Below are 21,871 nucleotides of genomic sequence, written 5' to 3'. Positions count from 1 at the left end.
AGCGACCATAAGACAAATTCTTCGTAGGTTCAATCTGGACTCTTTGGAGTTCACTTCCATTATAATGGACAGTGTTCTAAATGGCGGCGGTAGGTGGTTCTATACCGCCCTGTCTATACATGATAGACAGGGCGGTGTGTTAATTATTTATTATTTTTAATTAATTAATTTCTAATATTAATATATGTATATATAAATTTAATAAAAATTCCTAACTTCCACTTATTCAATATTTATTTAAAATGACTTTTTACATTTTATTTATTTACTATTTATATATGCATTTATATATGCATAAAACTTTGACAATTATGAAGAAATATACTAAGAGAAGAGATAATGTGAGGCATGAGATGATTAGATTATATTTAAATTTATTTATACTTATATATAGAAAATATTTTAACCGCCTAAGCACAGCCTAGGCACCCGAAGCAGTAGGCAGTCACCGCCATTTAGAACATTGATAATGGAAGATACTGAACCAAGATCTGATGTGTTTGTTGTTGCCTTTTTAAATGATCCGAATGTTTCATTGTTCCCTATTTAATTCATTTTTTACATATACCTATCATTTTCTCCCATAGGACCATTATCCTTATCATACATGTGTCTATATATATTCTATTATCTAAATCTTGGGTAGGCTTTGATTAAACAAAATGGATTGAACTTTTCTAATAAAAATAATAAAGGTTTTAGATTAGATTTTCATAATTTGATTTTTGTTGTGTAATTTTTTTTTAATAAGAAAAATAGATTAAGATAAATTTTTAATCATTTCATTAAGCTTAATTTAGTTCTTATTTCTTTTATAAAATTAATTATACATGTCCAAACATAATAGTGAAGGAAAAATGATATTGACATATGTGTATTTTTGCAATGTTTTTCTATGCAAAATTTTTATTTTCCATAACAAAATAAATGAAATTTTTACATCTTAAAGGTATTTGTTTGGAGCTGGTTTTCAAATTCCAATTTGATATAGGTTTATGCTATGAGTGACTCACTTTTGACAATAGTTGAAATTAAAATTGAGTGAATTTTTAGATTTATATGAATTAGATTTATCTTTTTATAAAATGTTTTAAGTTAAATATCACCAGATTATTTTAAAAGATAAAAATAAAAACAATATATACAATATGGTTAAAATTAAAATGGATATTCTTAATTTAAAAATGAGGCACATTTTATTTAAAATTTAAAAGGTTTAAAGGTGAATTAAGACAGATTAAAAGTATAGGAATATAGTTATACCTGTAAGAAAAGTTCAAGGGCATAAAAATTAGTTTACCATCAAAACCCTAGCTATAAACAAAATGTATCCATTCACCGGCTGCTGCTAACCCTGTTCGGAAAGCATCTGCCGCGTCCTTCTTCAACAGTAATGGCGATGGCGTTAGATCAGTATCAACCGAGCAAACTCCGATGGGGAGAACTTGAAGAAGACGACGGAGAAGACCTTGATTTCCTCCTTCCGCCGAAACAAGTCATAGGACCTGACGAAAACGGGATAAAGAAAGTCATAGAGTACAGGTTTGACGATGACGGTAACAAGGTTAAAATCACCACCACCAAACGCATTCGCAAGCTTGCTAAGGCCCGACTTAGCAAAAGCGCAATTGAGCGCCGTTCTTGGCCTAAATTTGGAGATGCTGTTCATGAAGATGTTGGCGCTCGCCTAACCATGGTCTCAACTGAGGAAATCATCCTTGAGCGTCCCCGAGCTCCTGGTTTGTCTTTCTTTCTTTTTTTTTTCTTCTCAAATTGAATCTAACCCTTCATTTGCGATTTTTGATTAAGATGTAAACCACTGTTGAATTTGATGATGAAACTTATGAGGAAATTGTCAGTGAGCTGATTCTTCTTTAGTCTTTCTGAAGCATGATATTGGGTAGGGGGCATTTTGCTTTCGGTTTAGAATTCAGATGCATGACTTGATTTAGCTTTAGATTATACCCATCTATAGAACATGATAATGGTTGCAATTATCTGCATTCTTGCCTGAACTTGGGGAGTTATATGATGGATACCCAATTAGGGCAGCTCTTCTTGAACTAAGAGATTGAAATATAATGTTGAATTCCTATTAAGAACAACTTGATTGAAATGAGAGGCCTCCAGTGATAAACCCTAGTCTGTGATGGAATCTTGAATGTTCATAAAGTTGGTTTTGAATAACAAGGATATAACTCAATGTGTTCTTGATGAATGTTTCTGATAGAATTTTTATAGTTTGGAAGATTTTTTTTTTGTATTCAGTTATGATGAAGGCATGTGTTTTTATGTTATGTAATGTTTTAGTAAAAAATTAAAGGCAATGATTCTGTGTATGTTTCTGACATCAAGGCGCATAGTTCCATTTCTTTTTGTGAGGGGAAATGATGTCATATTTTTTTCTTCTCAAATTGAATCTAACCCTTTATTTTTTCTTTCTTTGTTTTTTTATTCTCAATTTCTTGTCTATCTATATAAGTTCCTTCAGATCTCCTATTAAAGATTCAATGTTAGATATGTTTTCTATCAATGACCATATATAATTTTATCATATTTGGGGCTAAGAACAGGTTCTAAGGCGGAAGAAGGCAAGGGTGGTGATTCCCTAGCTCAACTTGGAAAAGGAGGAGCAGTTCTGATGGTGTGCAGGACATGTGGAAAGAAAGGTGATCACTGGACATCAAGATGCCCATACAAGGATTTGGCAATGCCAACTGATGGATTCGTTGATAAATCAACTGCTGCTGCTGGTCAAGACACAACTGCTGCTTCTGGAACCGCCACCAAGGGAGCTTATGTTCCACCAAGCATGAGGGCAGGTGCTGAAAGGCCTGCAGCCGGATCTGATATGAGGAGAAGGAACGATGAGAACTCTGTCCGGGTGACTAATTTATCAGAAGACACTCGCGAGCCTGATCTTCACGAACTCTTCAGGACCTTTGGTTCTGTTACCCGTGTTTATGTTGCCATTGATCAAAAGACTGGCATGAGCAGAGGGTTTGGTTTCGTTAATTTTGTCAACAGGGAAGATGGTGAGAGGGCAATTGCTAAGCTCAATGGGTATGGTTACGACAATCTCATCCTTCGCGTGGAATGGTCTGCCCCGAGAACAACCTAAGGAGGAGGGTACACAAATTTCCTTTGAATTTCTGTTTTTGTTAAGATGATGGGACGATTTTCATGGTTATTTAAGACTTAAAACAACTGGTTATTCTTATCTTTTAAATTCTTCCTTTAAACTATATTAAGTGGATTTTTTAAAACAAGCATCTTACATAGATTTACCTTATCATAATTCAAATATAATGTTTGGTTTTTGTTGGAAGACTAGGTTTATTTATTTATAATAACTGTTGCTATTAAAAGTGTAGTGTTAGATGACAGTCAATACATTGGTTGGTCTCTATGCTTTTGGCCATTATATCAATCAATCAATCCTAATCAATGGGTGGTGGTATTTGTGTGTATTTCCAAGTATGTCAATCAAAACCCATAAAACATTATAACTGCAGTGCAGCTAAAATTGATGAAGATGGATAAACGGATCCCAAATATCGATTTTCTTTCTTTATTTAAAATGAGACTGTTAAGAGTTGAACTTAATGATATGAAACTCACCATCTTGTTTGCTGACATCTCGTCATAGAAGATTAAATGTAGAGCCTGAAGAAGTTTAGTTCTTTAGTGAGAAAACACATTAAAGTTCTTATCCACAATTATGAAATATTCCCTTCACATGGAATTTGAATTTGTTTAATTCATCTTTGTTTCCAACTGTTTAGGGGTAAAAAAGAAAATTGTTTTGAAGGTTTCCCCTTGTGCTCTACAACATTTTAGAGATATCGCAAAATGTTACACAACTTATTCAAAATTACAGATATAATTGCAAACCTCACTAATTGAAAACAAAGTAGAATATGGGATATGTGAAAACAGAGTGCTAACAGGACTTAGCAACAATTGATGATACATATATACGAGAAAGATGGAGAACTTTTGTATCAGGATTATCTACAAACTGGAGAAGAACACCATGAAAACCAGCTAGGAATATTGGCCATATGTTGTGGCAAGTCTATGTAATTGTTTATTAAATATGTCTATTGATTGTTGCTAATCGGCGACTTGGCTGGAATCGAGAGAGAATTGAGTGACTTGGCTGGAATAGGACTTGGTTAATGTTAAGATCCGTTTATTCATTGTGAGTTTTTACGAGGTCATTCTAATTTTTTTTTTTCAAATGGTACATAAAGAGTACAAGCCCTTACTTATGGGGAAAGGGGCTAGCCAAAACTTACTCTTATTTAAGAAATCACAATTTTTAGGGTAAAGGGGTAAGCCCAAACCTACTATAATTAGGAAAAAAAAAGATATTTTATAGAATGGATTACTTAAGGCTTATATAATATATAAAAAAGCAATTTGTTGGCCTTTTGTTTAAGGGCTGCTCGCCAGGACTTCCTCTCATGGGGACACTATTCATTCTTTAGTTTACATCCATAAAATTACTTAGGACTGACCCATAACCATAAGCATTCACCTATATTAGAGTATAAAGAGTTACTCTTCTTGTTTTCCTCTATATTTGGTCATTTTCGGATTATGAGCACATTTCTTTCCTCCTATAATGCGGAAGTCTCACATATTGTTCCCTGAAAAGGGGGATGACTACCTATTGGAGCTTCGACCAACCACTATCGATCAATTCTACTTTGGGACTAACCCTTACTCTACTATTATTATAGGTTTGTGGCGCTCGAAACAAAGAAACCAAGATGCTAAACACACCGTCCAAAGAAGACTTGGTACAACTGATTGTAAAGAACCTTCAAAGTTCCAAGACAAGTACACATGTTCGTCATACCATACAAAAGCTTTTCCAGTTTCACTTGGAAAGGGAGATAGCGAAGGAGAAGGAGAAGGAGAAGGAGAAGTTATCAACTGGCTGAAGCCATGTTGAACCAGCTAAAAGATGTCAATTTGTCTGTGTAGGGTTGTTGATGATGTTCCTTAGAACATCTGCAATCTTTACTTTTATATATTCAATGTGCTGGCAACACCACCCAATGCTATAAAACTTAGGAAAAAAAATCTTACTTAAAAATAAAAACGTGAAAATCATGTTAAACGTGTCAAAAACGTGTTAAACATGTCAAAGACGTGAAAAACGTGTTAAATGTGTCAAAAACGTGTTAAACATGTCAAGGACGTGAAAAACGTGTTAAATGTGTCAAAACGTGTTAAACGTGACAAAAATGTGTTAAACGTGCCAAAAACGTGTTAAACGTGTTAAAAACGTGAAAATCATGTTAAACGTGTCAAAAACGTGTTAGACGTGTCAAGAACGTGAAAAACGTGTTAAATATGTCAAAAACATGTTAAACGTGCTAAAAACGTATTAAACGTGCCAAAAACGTGTTAAACGTGCCAAAATATGAAAATATGTTAAACGTGTAAAAAACGTGTTAAAAACGTGTAAAACGTGTTTAATGTGTGAAAAACGTGTTAAACATGTCAAAAACATGAAAAACGTGTTAAATATGACGCTCAAGGATGATTTCCTCAGTTGAGACCATGGTTAGGCGAGCGCCAACATCTTCATGAACAGCATCTCCAAATTTAGGCCAAGAACGGCGCTCAATTGCGCTTTTGCTAAGTCGGGCCTTAGCAAGCTTGCGAATGCGTTTGGTGTGTTTGATGATGGGGAATTGGAATTGGAATTGGCATTGGAATTCTAATTTCAATTCCATTAGAATTGGTATTGAATTACAATTCAATTCCTATGTTTGGAAAAATGATAGAATTGTAATTCAATTTCAATTCCTATGTTTGGGAAAATGATAGAATTGTAATTCAATTCTAATTCCAATGTTTGTAAAATAAAATATCGGTTCAAAATGTTAACTTTTAAAATATGTTTTGACGTTTTGGCACGTTTAATACGTTTTTGACATTTTTTCACATTTTCACACGTTTTTCACGTTTTTCACGTTTTTCACACGTTTTAATACGTTTTTCATATTTTCACATTTTTCACGTTTTTCACACGTTTTAACACGTTTTTCACGTTTTTCACACGTTTTTCACACGTTTTTCACGTTTTTCACATGTTTTTCACGTTTTCACACGTTTTTTACACGTTTTCACACGTTTTCACGTTTTAATACGTTTTCACGTTTTTCACACATTACAACACGTTTTTCACATTTTTCACACGTTTTTCACGTTTTCACACATTATTCACACGTTTCTCACGTTTTCACGTTTTTCACACGTTTTAACACGTTTTTCACGTTTTTCACGTTTTTCACGTTTTTCACACATTTTAACACGTTTTTCACGTTTTCAAACGTTTTCACATTTTAACACGTTTTCACACATTTTTCACGTTTTTCACACGTTTTTCACGTTTTTCACGTTTTCACGTTTTCACACGTTTTAACACGTTTTTCACGTTTTTTAAACGTTTTTCACATGTTTTCACGGTTTTCACACGTTTTTCACGTTTTCACACGTTTTTTTACATGTTTTCACACGTTTTCACGTTTTTTTACACGTTTTAATACGTTTTCACGTTTTTCACACATTACAACACGTTTTTCACACGTTTTTCACGTTTTCACGTTTTTCACACGTTTTAACACATTTTACACGTTTTTCACGTTTTTCACATTTTTCACACGTTTAAACACGTTTTCCACGTCTTCAAACGTTTTCACGTTTTCTACACGTTTTAACACGTTTTTCACACGTTTTCACACGTTTTTCACGTTTTCACGCTTTTCACACGTTTTAACACGTTTTTCACACGTTTTTCACGTTTTTCACATTTTTCACACGTTTAAACACGTTTTCCACGTCTTCAAACGTTTTCACATTTTCTACACGTTTTAACACGTTTTCACACGTTTTTCACGTTTTCACGCTTTTCACACGTTTTAACACGTTTTTCACGTTTTCACGTTTTTCACGTGTTAAACGTGTTAAAACGTGTTAAATGTGTTAAAAATGTGTCAAACGTGTCAAAAACGTAAAAAACATGTGAAACGTGTCAACGTGTTAAAAACGTTTTAAACGTGTTAAAAACGTTTTAAACGTGTTAAAAACATGAAAACGTGTCAAAAATATGTGAAAAATGTGTTAAACATGCCAAAACGTGAAAAACGTGTTAAACGTGTCAAAAATGTGGTAAACGTGTCAAAAACGTAAAAAAAGTGTTAAATGAGTTAAAACGTGAAAACATGTTAAACGTGTCAAAAACGTAAAAAAATGTGTTAAATGTGTCAAAAACGTAAAAACGTGTTAAACGTGTCAAAAACGTGTTAAACATGTGAAAAACTTGTTAAACGTGCCAAAACGTGTCAAAAATATGGTAAACGTGTCAAAAACGTAAAAAAATGTGTTAAACGTGTCAAAAACGTGAAAACGTGTTAAACGTGTCAAAAACGTGTTAAATTTGTGAAAAACTTGTTAAACGTGCCAAAACGTGAAAAATGTGTAAAACGTGTCAAAATTGTGGTAAACGTGTCAAAAAACGTAAAAAAACGTGTTAAATGTGTCAAAAACGTGAAAACGCGTTAAACATGTCAAAAACGTAAAAAAACGTGTTACATGTGTCAAAAACGTGTTAAACGCGTTAAAAACGTGTTAAATATGTGAAAAACTTGTTAAACGTGCCAAAACATAAAAATGTGTCAAACGTGTCAAAAACGCGTTAAACGTGTTAAAAACGTGAAAATCATGTTAAACGTGTCAAAAACGTGTTAAACATGTCAAAGACGTGAAAAACGTGTTAAATGTGTCAAAAACGTGTTAAACATGTCAAGGACGTGAAAAACGTGTTAAATGTGTCAAAACGTGTTAAACGTGACAAAAATGTGTTAAACGTGCCAAAAACGTGTTAAACGTGTTAAAAACGTGAAAATCATGTTAAACGTGTCAAAAACGTGTTAGACGTGTCAAGAACGTGAAAAACGTGTTAAATATGTCAAAAACATGTTAAACGTGCTAAAAACGTATTAAACGTGCCAAAAACGTGTTAAACGTGCCAAAATATGAAAATATGTTAAACGTGTAAAAACGTGTTAAAAACGTGTAAAACGTGTTTAATGTGTGAAAAACGTGTTAAACATGTCAAAAACATGAAAAACGTGTTAATTTGGAATTACAATTCCGACCTAAAAAGATAGGAATTGAGAACTATCAAATTACACTATATTGAATTCCATTGGAATTCTAATTCCAATTCAAATTCTTAATATTAAAGTGTCTAACAAACATAAGAATTGGAATTGGACCCTCCAATTCCAATTCCAATGCCAATTCCAAGGCTATCAAACACACCCTAAAGTTTAATTTCATCTTCTCATTAAAGTGAGTTATCTCCACTCAAACAAACACTAATTAAATTAGGCTCCAAAGTCTATAGGTATTAAACTATAATTTAAAAATAAAAATAAAAAAGTTAGTAACTTGGTTGGTTTGGCGGATGATTTCCCAAACTAACCTAGACTTGCATTCAAATTTTCAAAATAACCTACTTTATTAGTTCTTTCCTTAATTTAGAATTCGATTTTTTTTATTACATTAAAATTCATTATATATATATTAAAATTATTATTTTTATAAATTTGATATATTTAAATTATTATTGGTATAAATTAAATTATTTATATTTTAAATTATTATTTTTAAAAATTTGATTATTTATATTTTAATATATAATTTAAATTATTATTTTTATAAATTTAACTATTTATATTTTAATATACAAATTTGAGAGGAAATAAAGCCAACATATTCGAACTGAAATAGATAACCCACGAATGACCATCATTTGTGGGAGGTGTGATCGAGAAGGTCATAATAAAATCGTCAATAATTTAGATTTAAATAGCAATCTGTATAAATAATAATTGAAATTTAAATATATATATATATATATATATATTAAAAAAATATAAATAATTAAATTTATAAAAAAAGTAATTTAAATTATATATCAAAATATAAATAAATTAAATTTATAAAAATTATAATTTAAAATATATATCAAAATATAAATAATTTAATTTATACAAATAATAATATAAATATATAAATTTATAAAAATAATAATTTTAAAAAATATATATATATATATATTTATATATATAAAATGAATTTTAAATATAATAAAAAAAATAAACTAACTTTAAAAAGTAATTTAGTTTAAGAATCAACAAATTAGGTTAGTTTGAAGGGTTAGTTAATATTTTATTTTTTAAACAAGAGTTTATTATATTAAAGCTTATAATAATGACATTTATTTCAATTTAAACTATTTTTTTTAATAAAAATTAAATAAAAAACTTTAATATTTTAAATATATTTTTTTACACTAGACTAGTCTATTTGGTTAAGAGTTAAAGGTTAGAGTTTATGATTATAATGAAATGTTTATTTTAATAATTCTAATATTGTTAATTCACTTTTTATTTGTTTTTATTTTTTTGTGCTAACTTGCCTTGCATTTGCCTGTGTGAAATAATATATATATATATATATATATATATATATAGGTTTGTTTTCATGCATACCTTTAATTTTTACCCTCCAATTCACTTTTTGTTTTGTTTATGGTGCTAAATTGCATAATCAATCATAGAAGACAAAATTCATTCGAAATTAAAATAGATATTTAAAAATTAGTATTTTGACATTATTTATTATTTTAAATTTTTTTAAAGTAAACTTGAAAATGATTTTATTTTTATTTTTTATAAAAGATGCAATTGAAATAGATAAAATTATTGAAGTGAGAAGTAGTTGAAGAAGATAAGTTTTTTTTTGATAAACTTTTAAATCAAGATATTGAATTGTTTTTATTAAACTTTATTTTAACAAATATAATTGGTTTTAATTTTTAACAAAGAAATTTCATTTTTGAATAGAAGTAATTCTTTAAAATTTTAAACAAATAAAAATATCAATACCCCTTATATTTTTATTTGCTAATTGTTTCATTAATATTATTATGTAATATATTTTATTAATTTAATTTATATATATATTTTTAAAAATTGCGTAAGTATGTTCGAATAAACTTATTTATAATAGTTTATTTGTAGTAATTTATTCATTCTAATACTAATTCCTAATAAAGAGTCGGGCGGCCTAGATGCTCTATAGGCTCCGTCAAGTAGATTATTTTCATGAAATATTTTTAGTATTTTAGAGTTGGATTTACATGAAATTTTCATAGTATTTTAGAGTTGGACTTTTATAGTATATTTGAAACTCTTAAGATCATAGTATTTTAGAGTTGGATTTATACGAAACTTTTCAACTTGAGTAGTTGTTATTGTTTAGCTTTATTGCTGTGTAAAAATTAGGAAATAATGTTTGAGTATATTCATTCTTCTACCAATCAAAGAGTTTATTTTTACTTTATTGACTCTCATTACTTAATTTGTGATAAAAGTAAAGAGTATTAAAAGATTTTTTATTGACTTAAGTTGAAAAGACAAGAGTCATATTAATTAAGTTGTAGATGATGTAACTTTTAAACTAAAAAAATTAATAACATTAAACTTTTCTTCCTAAATTATTGTTGTTCATGGGATCTAAGGTGAAGAAGCAAATGATAGATTATCTTCTGATAATCGGGGATAAACATAGTTTTAAGATAACTACGGAGAATATTTTCACAATTATGTGTCGTGCCTGTAAATTTTATTTATATAATAATTCTGTAAATAGTAAAACACTAATATTTATTTATACTCTTTTAAATTTTATATAAATTGTCTCCGATATTATCATTAATTATTATTATTATGAATAATAATAATAATTATTAATATAATAATTATTAATTTATAATAATAATTATTTCTATTAAAAATTATTATTATGAACTATTACTATTATTAATAATAACTATTATTATTAATAAGAATCATTATAATAATAATTAATAATAATAGTTATTAATAATAATTGTTATTAATAATAATAATTATTATTAATAAATATAATAATAAAAATAATAATAATAATTAAAATAATAATAATAATTATGATAATAATAATATTATTATAATACTTATAATGGTATATATTGACTTAACTTTTACGTTAATATTTTATAAAAATATTTGTTTGAAATTGTTATTATATTAATATTTTGTTATTTCATTTTGTTTAATTAATTATATTAAATTATAATATAAATAATAATAATTATTATTAATAAATAATAATAATAATTATTATTAATAAATAATAATAATAATAATAATAATTATTATTATTAATTAATAATTATTATTATTATTATTAATAATTAATAATAACTACAGAACATTTTACAAAAATAAAAAATTATTAGAATTATAAGAAACAAGTATCAACCGAGCAAACTCCAATGGGAGAGTTTTAAGATGAGGACGGACAAGACCTTGATTTCCTCCTTCAGTTCTTATTATTAATATTATTAATTATTAACAACAGTAATAATTAATAATAATAGTAATACACTATACACTTTAAATAAATTTTAAAAAAATATTATTAAAAAGTTATAGTTATAAAAATAATTATATTTATATTAATTATTATTATCTTCATCATTTATTACTTTTAATTAAAGCATAGATAATATTATTTATTTTTATAAAATTAATTAATAATATTTAAATAAAATAAAATGTAATTCACATAATATATATATATATATATATATTAAAAATCATTATATTTCCTATGTTATCATGTGATATAAACAACTAAATTAGGTTACTTTTTAATTTATATATATCATAATTAAAGTTTATATATTTTAATTTTTTATTAATAATTTAAAATATTCAATAAAAATTTGTAAAATAAATAAAAAATAGTGATACAAAATTATTAAATATTAATAATCTAGGCTAATATCACCACTTGAATTTAGATTAATTGTCATTTCACCCTTAAACTTTCTTATACCAATACAGTTTGTTTGATCTTAGTTTTTTTTTCAAAAACATTTTTTGATAATTTTTTTTTATGTTATTTGAATTTTTAATTAGGTTAATTATTAAAATGTAATTTTTTTTATTTAAAATTAAAATTATAAAAAATAAAATAAAATAATTTTAGTATTTTAATTGATTAAATATTTATTTAATGGTTAAAATAATATTAATATAATAAAAAGTAAATTATAAAAAGTAAGTAAATTATAAAATTTATAAAATTAAAAAAGTAATCCAGATCAAACAGGCCCTATTATTAACTTGTACCTCTTAATAAATGAATATACAGACATTAGAAACAAAAAGGAAAAAAAAACTAATTACTAAGCAGTGATATGGAGAGAATGACTTACATCATGTTGTCGGCTTAAAAAAATAGAAGTGGAGTGAGAGATTTTATTTTTATTTTTTTAGTATCAAAATGAACATTCACATAATTCTGTTTCATTCTCTTTTCCCATTTTCATATAGTATCATTTCTCCTGAATTTATTATATACGATTTATGATTGTAAACGTAAAATTGAATATGCCAACCAGTTATATTAGACATCTGATATATATGTCTTCTCACGGCCACCGTAATTTTATTTTTTTAACCTTAAAACTTAAGAACCAAATATACTTTTTCAATATATTATAGATTAAGATATATACAATTTTGGGCCAAACCATATATATATATATATATACTTTTTTAGTTAGATATTTGTATAAGCATAACAATAAAATTATATTAGTTGTGGAGTGAAAGCATAGCAGCATACAAATAAAAAACTAATTATGCAAAGATATTTTAAAATGTCAATGAGATTTCAGACCAAATCTTTATATTTATGTTGATATTTATGGTTATATTTAGATATGTCAACACAAACCTAATTTTTAAGTTGTATATAATATAATACTTTTAGCTAAATTTCGTACAGATGCACAAGTGAAGGTACAAATAAAATAATATTTATTTATAAATATTATAGATAAAAATAAAAATAATTTAATATTTAACATAAATTTTAAATTGATTAATTATATAAAATTATAAAAAAAATTGTGTGATTAAAATTTATTTTGTTTATTTAAAAAATATTTAATCAAAAAATTAAATATATAAATTTTAAGTTTTACAGTACCATCGTATAAATTAGAAATATTAGTTAGAGGAAAAGAAAAGTAAATTATCCATTAACATTGTTTATTGTTATCGTTGATATATTTATTAAAAAAATAAAAATTTAAAAAAATTATCTAACCAATACATTTACATTTTTTTATACTTTTATATCTATATAATTAAACAAATATTAAAAAATATTTTAAATTAATATATGTATAAATAATTAAATAGAAAAATATGTAGTGGTGATATTTTTCTCTTTAAATTTTGAAAAAATCTATAAATTATTCTATATTATTTTGTTTTTTTATAATAATAAAATGTCTCATATATAATTAACATTAAATACATATTAAAGTTTATTTTTTAATTTAATTTTTTTTATTAATAAATTTAATTTTTTTAGTCTTTTTATTTAATAATATATTTTAAAAAATATAATTATTATTTGTTATTAATCAACAACATTAATTATTATTTTTATTTAATAATAATATTAAATATATTATAATATTTTGTATAAATAAGAACATTATAAATTAAAATAATATTTATTAAATATTTTAATTATAATAAAATATAATATTAAATATATTTTCTGGTTTTATTATTTGAATATATATTAATTATTATTATAATATATATATAAATAATTAATAATTTTTTTTACTAAAACACACACATAAAAAAAGCATTTTTATAGTCGTATAAATCAACATTCATACTTAACAAATTCACAAATATATACACTAATTATCAGTATTTATAACCCTAACTCATTCCCAATTTAAATCATAATTCATTATCTCTACACACGTATATTATCATACATTATTAACATTAATGGTTAATTTTATTTAATAGTAATAATTTAATTTTATAATATTTTATGTAAAAACTATATATATATATATATATTTATATATATATATATATATTATAAATTAAAATAACAAATATTTATTAACTATTTAAAACATGCCAAAATATAAGGTTAAATATAAATATTTTTTATTTTATTATTATATATATATATATTATCTATTTATTATATTTTATAGACTTATATATATATATATATATATATATAATTAATAATTTTAAAATATTAATAATAAAATACAACCATAAAATTTATGTTAAATATATTCATTTTTTTTATTCAAATTATCATTTTACTTAATAACTTTTTATTATAAAATATCTTATTTAAAAAAATATTATTAATAATTGTTAAAATGAAAATTATTTAATTTTTTATTTTTAAAAATATTAATATTTTTTAAAAGGATTATTAATATTATTTTAATATTTTATTATTGTTTAAATTTTTATTTTAAAAAATATGTTTAAATTTTTATTTTTTGAACAATAAGAAAAGAAAATTAATATAAAGAAAAATAAAATAAAATAAAGAATCAAGAAGAAAATTTGATGCATTAAATTTAAAATTACATTATTATTATTATTAATATAACAAATGTTTGAAAATATTTAAATTTAATATAAATATAATTAAATAAAAATTATATCATATTAAATCATATTTTTGTTTTTATACATTATATTAAAGTTTTGAATAAACTTATATTAAGTATTATTTTATATGATATTGTAACATTTAAATTGAATAAAATTGTAAACATGAAAATTTGACCAACCCTAATTTATAATAATATTTATAATTTTAAAATATCATTTTCAATTTTTTTAATTCAAAATAATCTAGAGGAGATGTCAACATGAAATTATGATTAATTGTTGCGATCATTAAACCCTAATTAAGCAAAATTAATTAAAATTAAAAAATAATTTGAAATAAAATATTGTATTCATTTTGCTCAAAATAAACCTCAAAAGAAGTTGAAATAATTTAATTATAATTTAGACATAAATTATGTGTAATTTATGACCTAATATAATTAAATAAATACCACAAAATATCCACAAATAAAATAAATGAACATAATTTTTATTATGTTTTTAAAAATATTTTTGTATATTAATTTGGTGAAGAAAATTGAAATAAAAGGTTAAAAATTCGATTTCAAATAACCCTTTTATTAAAAATAAAAACGGATGATCTAGTGTGGCCGAAATTAAAGAAACCGGCCATAGTAGAAATTTCATCCATCGGATGAGCGCCTGGTCTTCATCCAACGCGCTAGGACACTCCATGTAGTCGGTTGTAGCCGAGAAGACGCGCGCTGGGGTCGCGGTGGATTAAGGGACGTCCTTTAGCTAAAACGCTAACAAAACGCCTAACGTTGTCAGATCGCCAACGGATCTCAACGACGTGTTCAATTTTAAATGAAACACCGTTGTTTTGGTCACCTTCTCCATTGAGACAGTGCGAATGCTAGAGATTCGCGCTCGACGCCGGCGGTCCTTTAGAAACCTTATCTTCGTCGTTTTTCATCTTTATCCCTCCAAATTTCGCCCGTGTGCACGTCTCCATGCCATCATTTCACCTAAGGTTTGAATTCAAATCCTACCCTAGAACTAGGCCTACGAAGACAAAATATAAATATAGAGGTTGAACTTTAGAAGACAAATTGAATACGAATTCGGTTTCGAAACTAACCTATCTTGGGTATAAATACTCCACAGGTCTCCTTCTTTCAATCCATCGAAAAGAATCCAACAATCATAACCTGCTCGAAGATCTTTATCGGAACTCCGACGACTTCTTTTGAAGAAACTTTTCTAGTGTTCTAAACTTTGATCTAGAGCTTTGGAAAGCTTCCTTAAGATCATAAAAGTGTTCTCCAATCACAAGTAATCTTACAAACAACATGTGATTCATGTTGTGATTAAAAATTAAAAAAAATTCAGTCGAGTTGAAATTATTTATTGTTCAATTTTGTACTTTTTATAGTTCAAATTGTTCCTCAGATGATTTCCAAACTTCTATCGAAAGAGATTTCATCAATTCAACCCTAATAAAAAAAATCCAATTTTGATTTGAAAATTAGGAAATTTTAATTTTCGTGTTCTTGAGCTTGGATTTTGATTTAAACAACTGTCAAACATGTTTATAAACATGTTATGATGAATTTCAAGTCATATAACATACATCCCGATCATATTTGATCGAACTGAAAATTTTCAAAACAAAATTTTAAATTTAAGTTTTGAAACTTGTTACAGAGCTTGATTGATGTTATTATTTTGGTCATATTTGATTAAAAACACCATTTAGAATCTGTTGGAACAAGAATTAGGCCATGAGATGACCTAATTTGAAAGTTCCCAAATCTCTCCCTATAAATCATTTTGAAAAATTGATTGTCTTAGGGCTCGATTGATCGGTTCTAGGATTAAGGGTTGTGATCCTACATCCAACTAAGTTAATAGCAACTTACATATCACGTTTTCATGATCTATATCAAAAGTTGTAAACTTACAACTTTGAACCAAATGAAGAACATTTGGTGTTCTTGGACCGAGTCCTGTAAGACCGAGGTTCGAGAATCCTCAGTCCTGACAGAGACCAAGGACCGAAAAAATCAACCTAGGACCGAGACCAATGACCGATGTTCATGAGTTAGGACCGAACCCTAGGACTGGTGTTCTTAAGCTAGGACCGAGAAATCCGACCGAGGATTTTCACCTATGACTGAGACTTCCAAGTCTTAGGACCGAGCTTCCCAAACCTAGGACCGAGGATCTCAGCCTAAAGCTAGCCCCGGACCGAGAGGTTTCTACACCTCGACCGAAAAACCTAGCCCCAAGCTAGTCTAGGACCGATATGTTTTTATGCCTAGACCGGTAATTTCAATCAAGGACCGGGAGTCCTTGACACCCTAACCTAGGGACTCTAGTCCTCCAAACGAGTATCCTGAACCCCAATTGAGAGCTCCCTCGGTCAAGACTGAGTCTCTCCGGTCCCCGACTAACAAAAATGGATCCGACCCTTAGGACTCAGGTCCTAAGGCCTATTTGATTTCACTTTTCAAAACTCAAAACTATTTTTATAATTTTGGAACCCCAATCCATTTTCAAATGATCCTGAGAGGTCTGAAAATGATTTCAAAATATTTTCGGGATGTTTCCTAAACAAATATTTTGACTAAGGCTCCGTTTGAGATTTATTCTAACACCCTTTTCTGATATTTTTCAGGTCTTTTACTCAATCTTTTCTAGCCTCAATCGCATGTACGTACTTCTAAATAATTTTGTACAATTATTTATATAATCTAAACTTATCCTTGTTTGGGACCCCCAGACTGCTAATTTTAAAAAAATGTTATAAATAAATCTTTTGATAACCGACTTTTATAAAATAAAGCTGTTTTCAACGGGTGCAGACATTATAGCGCGCAAATCATTTCCCGAGCCTAACTAAATAACGGACCTCTTATGGAAACTTTAGGGAAAAATAAGTTTGTATATGTACACATTTTTATTGATTTTTTCTAAAATTATTTGGCTCTTCAAATAAATAATCTTTTCATAAATTTATTATGTTTAATTAATTTAAATCTAATTTCAAATCAAATCCCTCAATTATTAAAAGTTGAATAAAATTAATTATTTTTTTACATATTAATTTTAAAAGCGGTGAAGTACTATACAAATCTTTTAAAAATAAATATTTTATTTAAAAAAAGATGTCTAACACGAGTACTAATATTGAAACCATCGAACCTCGAGCCACCTTAGATTCCCCGTATTGACGTTTCCTCAAAACACGTGCTAAGCTAAAGGGATCTCTCGGGACTACAAAATATATTATATGGAGATTATTATTATTATTATTTATATTATAAATGTTTGAAAATATTAAACTTAATATAAATATAAATAAATTAAAAGTATTATTTCATATCATATATATATTTTTATTTATATAAAAAATTTAAATTTAGTTTTATATTAAGTTTTATTTTATACGAGAGTGTAACATTTAAATTTAATATATATATATATATATATATATATATTATTAAATAAAAATATATTATATGAGTCTTAATAATACTAATAATTATTATTTTTTTATTAATTGTTTGATTATTTAATATTAATAATTTAATATATAATATGTGTTTTTATATATAAAAGAAATAATAAGATAAAAAATATAATCTATATAATAAAATATAAGATCACTAAAAATTTGAGAAAGATAACTAAAAATGTGAATAAAATTAAAAATAAATTAAACTTAAATAAAATTAAAATATTCTTACCTATAGATAAAAATAAACTTTAGTGTAACAAACTTAAAATTGCATTACTATTATATATATTTATATGAAAGTTTTAAAATATTTAAATATGATATATGTATAATTAAATAAAAAAAATTCATTACCTATGTTATTTTTTTATTTATTATATTATAAATTTTTGTACTAAATGTTATTTTATATGAGAGTGTAATATTTAAATTTAATATATAATTAAATAAGAGATGTTATATGAACTAGGAAAATTTCCGTATGCACACAGATAAAGATAAAAATAAATTAAATTAAAAAAATTATAATAATATTTATTTAATGTTTAAAATTATTAAAATAAAAAATATAACGCTCTCATTTCACATTTTATTCACTTCGATAAAACAACTTATTTTCTCACATGTTTCATCACATATTTTTTCCGAATGAATCTCTCATTTCGTGACTTTACATTTTTACTTTGTCAATCAAATATTTGATTCATATTTTTTAATAATTAGCATCGTGACCTTACACTTTGGTCAATTAAATATATGATTCATATTTATTTAACCACTTTCAAATAATACCGGTTTATTATCCCTCCACAAACCACATCTCAATCACATTTGATTAAAGGTTGTACTTATTTTGTTAGGTTGCAAGTTCGAAACCTACAAATAACATTTTTAAATTTATTTTTAATCGTTTTATGTTTATGGGCGGGTCAACCCGCAATCCGACCCAAGTATTCATTTACTCTCACATAAATATCCAAATTAACCACATCTCTCGACCCAACAATTCGGACACTTTAAAAATTAAGCATCATTATATATAGATTAGTTAGTTAAAAATTTAAACTTTTATTATTAAAATTTCTCGCGTTCATCAAATTTGGTGTTGAATCATAAATAAAAAATGTTGTTAGTCTAGTTGGTTAAATGAGTTGTATTTGTTTTGTTAGGTTGCAAGTTCGAAACCTACAAATAACATTTTTAAATTTATTTTTAACCGTTTTAAATTTATGGGCGGGTCAACCCACAATCCAACCCAAGTATCCAATTACTCTCACATAAATATCCAAATTAACCATAGCTCTCGACCCGGCAATCTGGACACTTTAAAAATTAAGCATTATATATATATATATATTTGTAATTATATATCTTTTATTTAAAGTTGTACAAATTTTAATATTTTATAAAATAAAAAATAATAAATAAACTAACATTGAAATTGAATTAAGTATAAGATAATTACTTTTGAATAATTTTATTTGCCTAGATATGTTGTTAAAAAAAACAAAAAATTAGATTTGTACATTAAGAGAATAATTAACTAATTAGTCAAATAGTTATAATAGAATTTGCAATATTTAAGAAAAAAAATCATAATAAAAATAGATTAATTTGTATACATTTCTTAATTATCATTACATAAAGATCAATCAATAACGGCAAAACTCTAGGTGAAGTGCGAACTGTGTGATCAGCGTGTCGTGTGTGCCGCGATATGCCGATAACATATTCGTGGTCGTAATCGTCGTTGAAGAAACCCTCGGTCGTAGTCGCAAAGAAATCACACACAGTTCATTATATTGCGAACTGTGCCATCTGTGCGATTTGTGTGATCCGTATTCCGTGTGTGTCGTGATTTCATCTCTCGGTCGGAAGGGTTGTCTTTTCGTAGATATCTACTAAATCTACTCATCGATCTCTCGGTCAAGACTAGAGTACATCAGGAAATCAATTTCAAACCTATGTGTACTGTAAAGTTGTTAAAAGCTTCGCTGACACGAATCCGTCCGTGTCGGCCACTTTAAATATGACTTTTGCAAACATCGTAGCTTCAGCAGTACATGAAATTCCCTCTTTGTCAACAGTTGGTACAAGCCCGACTAACTCTCTTAATCGGGCAATGGGTGAATCCAACACATACTCCCCTGATCCTAAGACAGAAATTTCGAATGCAACTAACCTCCACATAGGCTCAGGAGAGAATCACACGAATATCCTCTTTGAAAATCATGGGTCTCCAAAGCCAGGAGAAAATGGTGGAAATCTGACTAACGTGAGCAAGAGCAATAATAAGGATTTTGCAGTCAACACGCCAAGTATGTTTTCTACCAATCCCAATAACACTCATGAGATGAATGCAAATGATAATAGAACTGTTTGTGGAATACATGCTGATAGCCTAGATTGTGATAGTCTAGGACATTCTCTAGGAAAAGATAGAGTAGTTCTGGAAAATAGTCTAGGAAATAAAAATACACAGGTCATAACTCGGATTCCAATAGGAATCAAATTCAACTTGAGACTATTGAGATGCCTGACTCAGACGAAGAAGTATAGAAAGTAATCCAGAAAGAATTGGAAAGAGAAAGAATTAATGCAGAAAATCTGGGTAAAATAGGAAAAACGCAAAGAATGGCAGCGAAAGCATTGGGTAAAGAAACAAACCCGAAGAAATGGAGGGTTGATTTTAATGAAAGGGCCAATCTGAAAGGGCTTAGAAATCAGATAACAAAATTATTGATATTGGGAAAGAAAGGCCAAATCGTTTTAAGCAAAGAGAAAGACCAACAGTACACAGAGCAGCTCAACCTACATTACCTACAAGACTGGAATCTCCTAAAAAAGAGGAGTACGATACTATTGTGAGCTGGTCTGTTGAAACTTTGAGATAGATCTCTAAATGCCCCAAAACTAGAGTCTACTTTATCAAGAACAATTCTAATTGGAATGTAGACCAAGTTTGGAAGAAAGCTCAAGAACAAAGCAAAACTCAAGGGAAGGATCTGAAAACAGAGCAAAACCAGAGTAACGAGTAGAATGAACAACAGAAACAGAATGCAGGGCAGAAGAACAAAGGGTAAACAAAAGCTGACAATCCAGTTCAAGAGAGGGGAAAGATTTTCCTTGGAACATTTAAGCCAAAAGTTGAAATTATCGGTTCCCCGTTTGTATTAAAACTACCCTAAGAAGGTGAGGAAAACTGCGTAAAGTCATGGAAGAATGTCATAGTGGGTAACTTCATCGGAAGAAACAAGGTGCCATTTCTAGTAACCAAAAAAGCCCTAATGGAACAATTGGGGGAAAATGGTCTAGAAAAGGTAACATCAAACATTCATGACTTGTACTTTCTCAAATTCAAAGAAGGATCAGATCTCGAAAGTATTCTGATCAACATGCACACATTTGTTGGGAAAAACTACATGAAACTCGAAAAATGGACAGAAGGTATGAACCTCTTCAGCAAGTCCAAAGAAACTACGCAAATCTGGTTCCAATTGCGCAACATCCCTCCCCACATGTATAACCCTGAAGCATTAAGTCACTTTGCAAGCCTATTGGGGAGTTCACTCTACATGGACCCAGCTACAGAAAAAGGTGAGCATATGACTTATGCTAGGATGTGCATTGAGATACACCCGAGATCAAATCTTCCATACCAGATGACGGTAACAGACAGAAAAGGTGAACCCACAATTATGAGAATCTCATATGAGTGGAGGCCTAATAGATGCTTTGACTGTAATACATTCGAACATGTCTGTTACAAGTGCCCAAAAATAAT

The 21,871-nt window shown here is 27.3% G+C and overlaps 1 protein-coding gene across 1 annotated transcript; it reads left to right on the top strand.

The window, feature by feature from the left end:
• The first annotated feature begins 1,348 nt into the window (after positions 1-1,348).
• LOC124927630 (eukaryotic translation initiation factor 3 subunit G-like) lies at positions 1,349-3,272 on the top strand. Its single transcript, XM_047468089.1, has 2 exons — positions 1,349-1,739; positions 2,574-3,272. Exons 1-2 carry the CDS (start codon positions 1,394-1,396, stop codon positions 3,119-3,121), a joined length of 894 nt encoding a protein of 297 aa, XP_047324045.1. The 5' UTR covers positions 1,349-1,393; the 3' UTR covers positions 3,122-3,272.
• Positions 3,273-21,871: the final 18,599 nt, after the last annotated feature.

The sequence above is a fragment of the Impatiens glandulifera genome, chromosome 1 (assembly GCF_907164915.1).
Source record: "Impatiens glandulifera chromosome 1, dImpGla2.1, whole genome shotgun sequence".
Classification (NCBI taxonomy): domain Eukaryota; kingdom Viridiplantae; phylum Streptophyta; class Magnoliopsida; order Ericales; family Balsaminaceae; genus Impatiens; species Impatiens glandulifera.
Note: the sequence above shows the minus strand (reverse complement) of the source record. Positions and strands in the feature narration are given on the sequence as shown.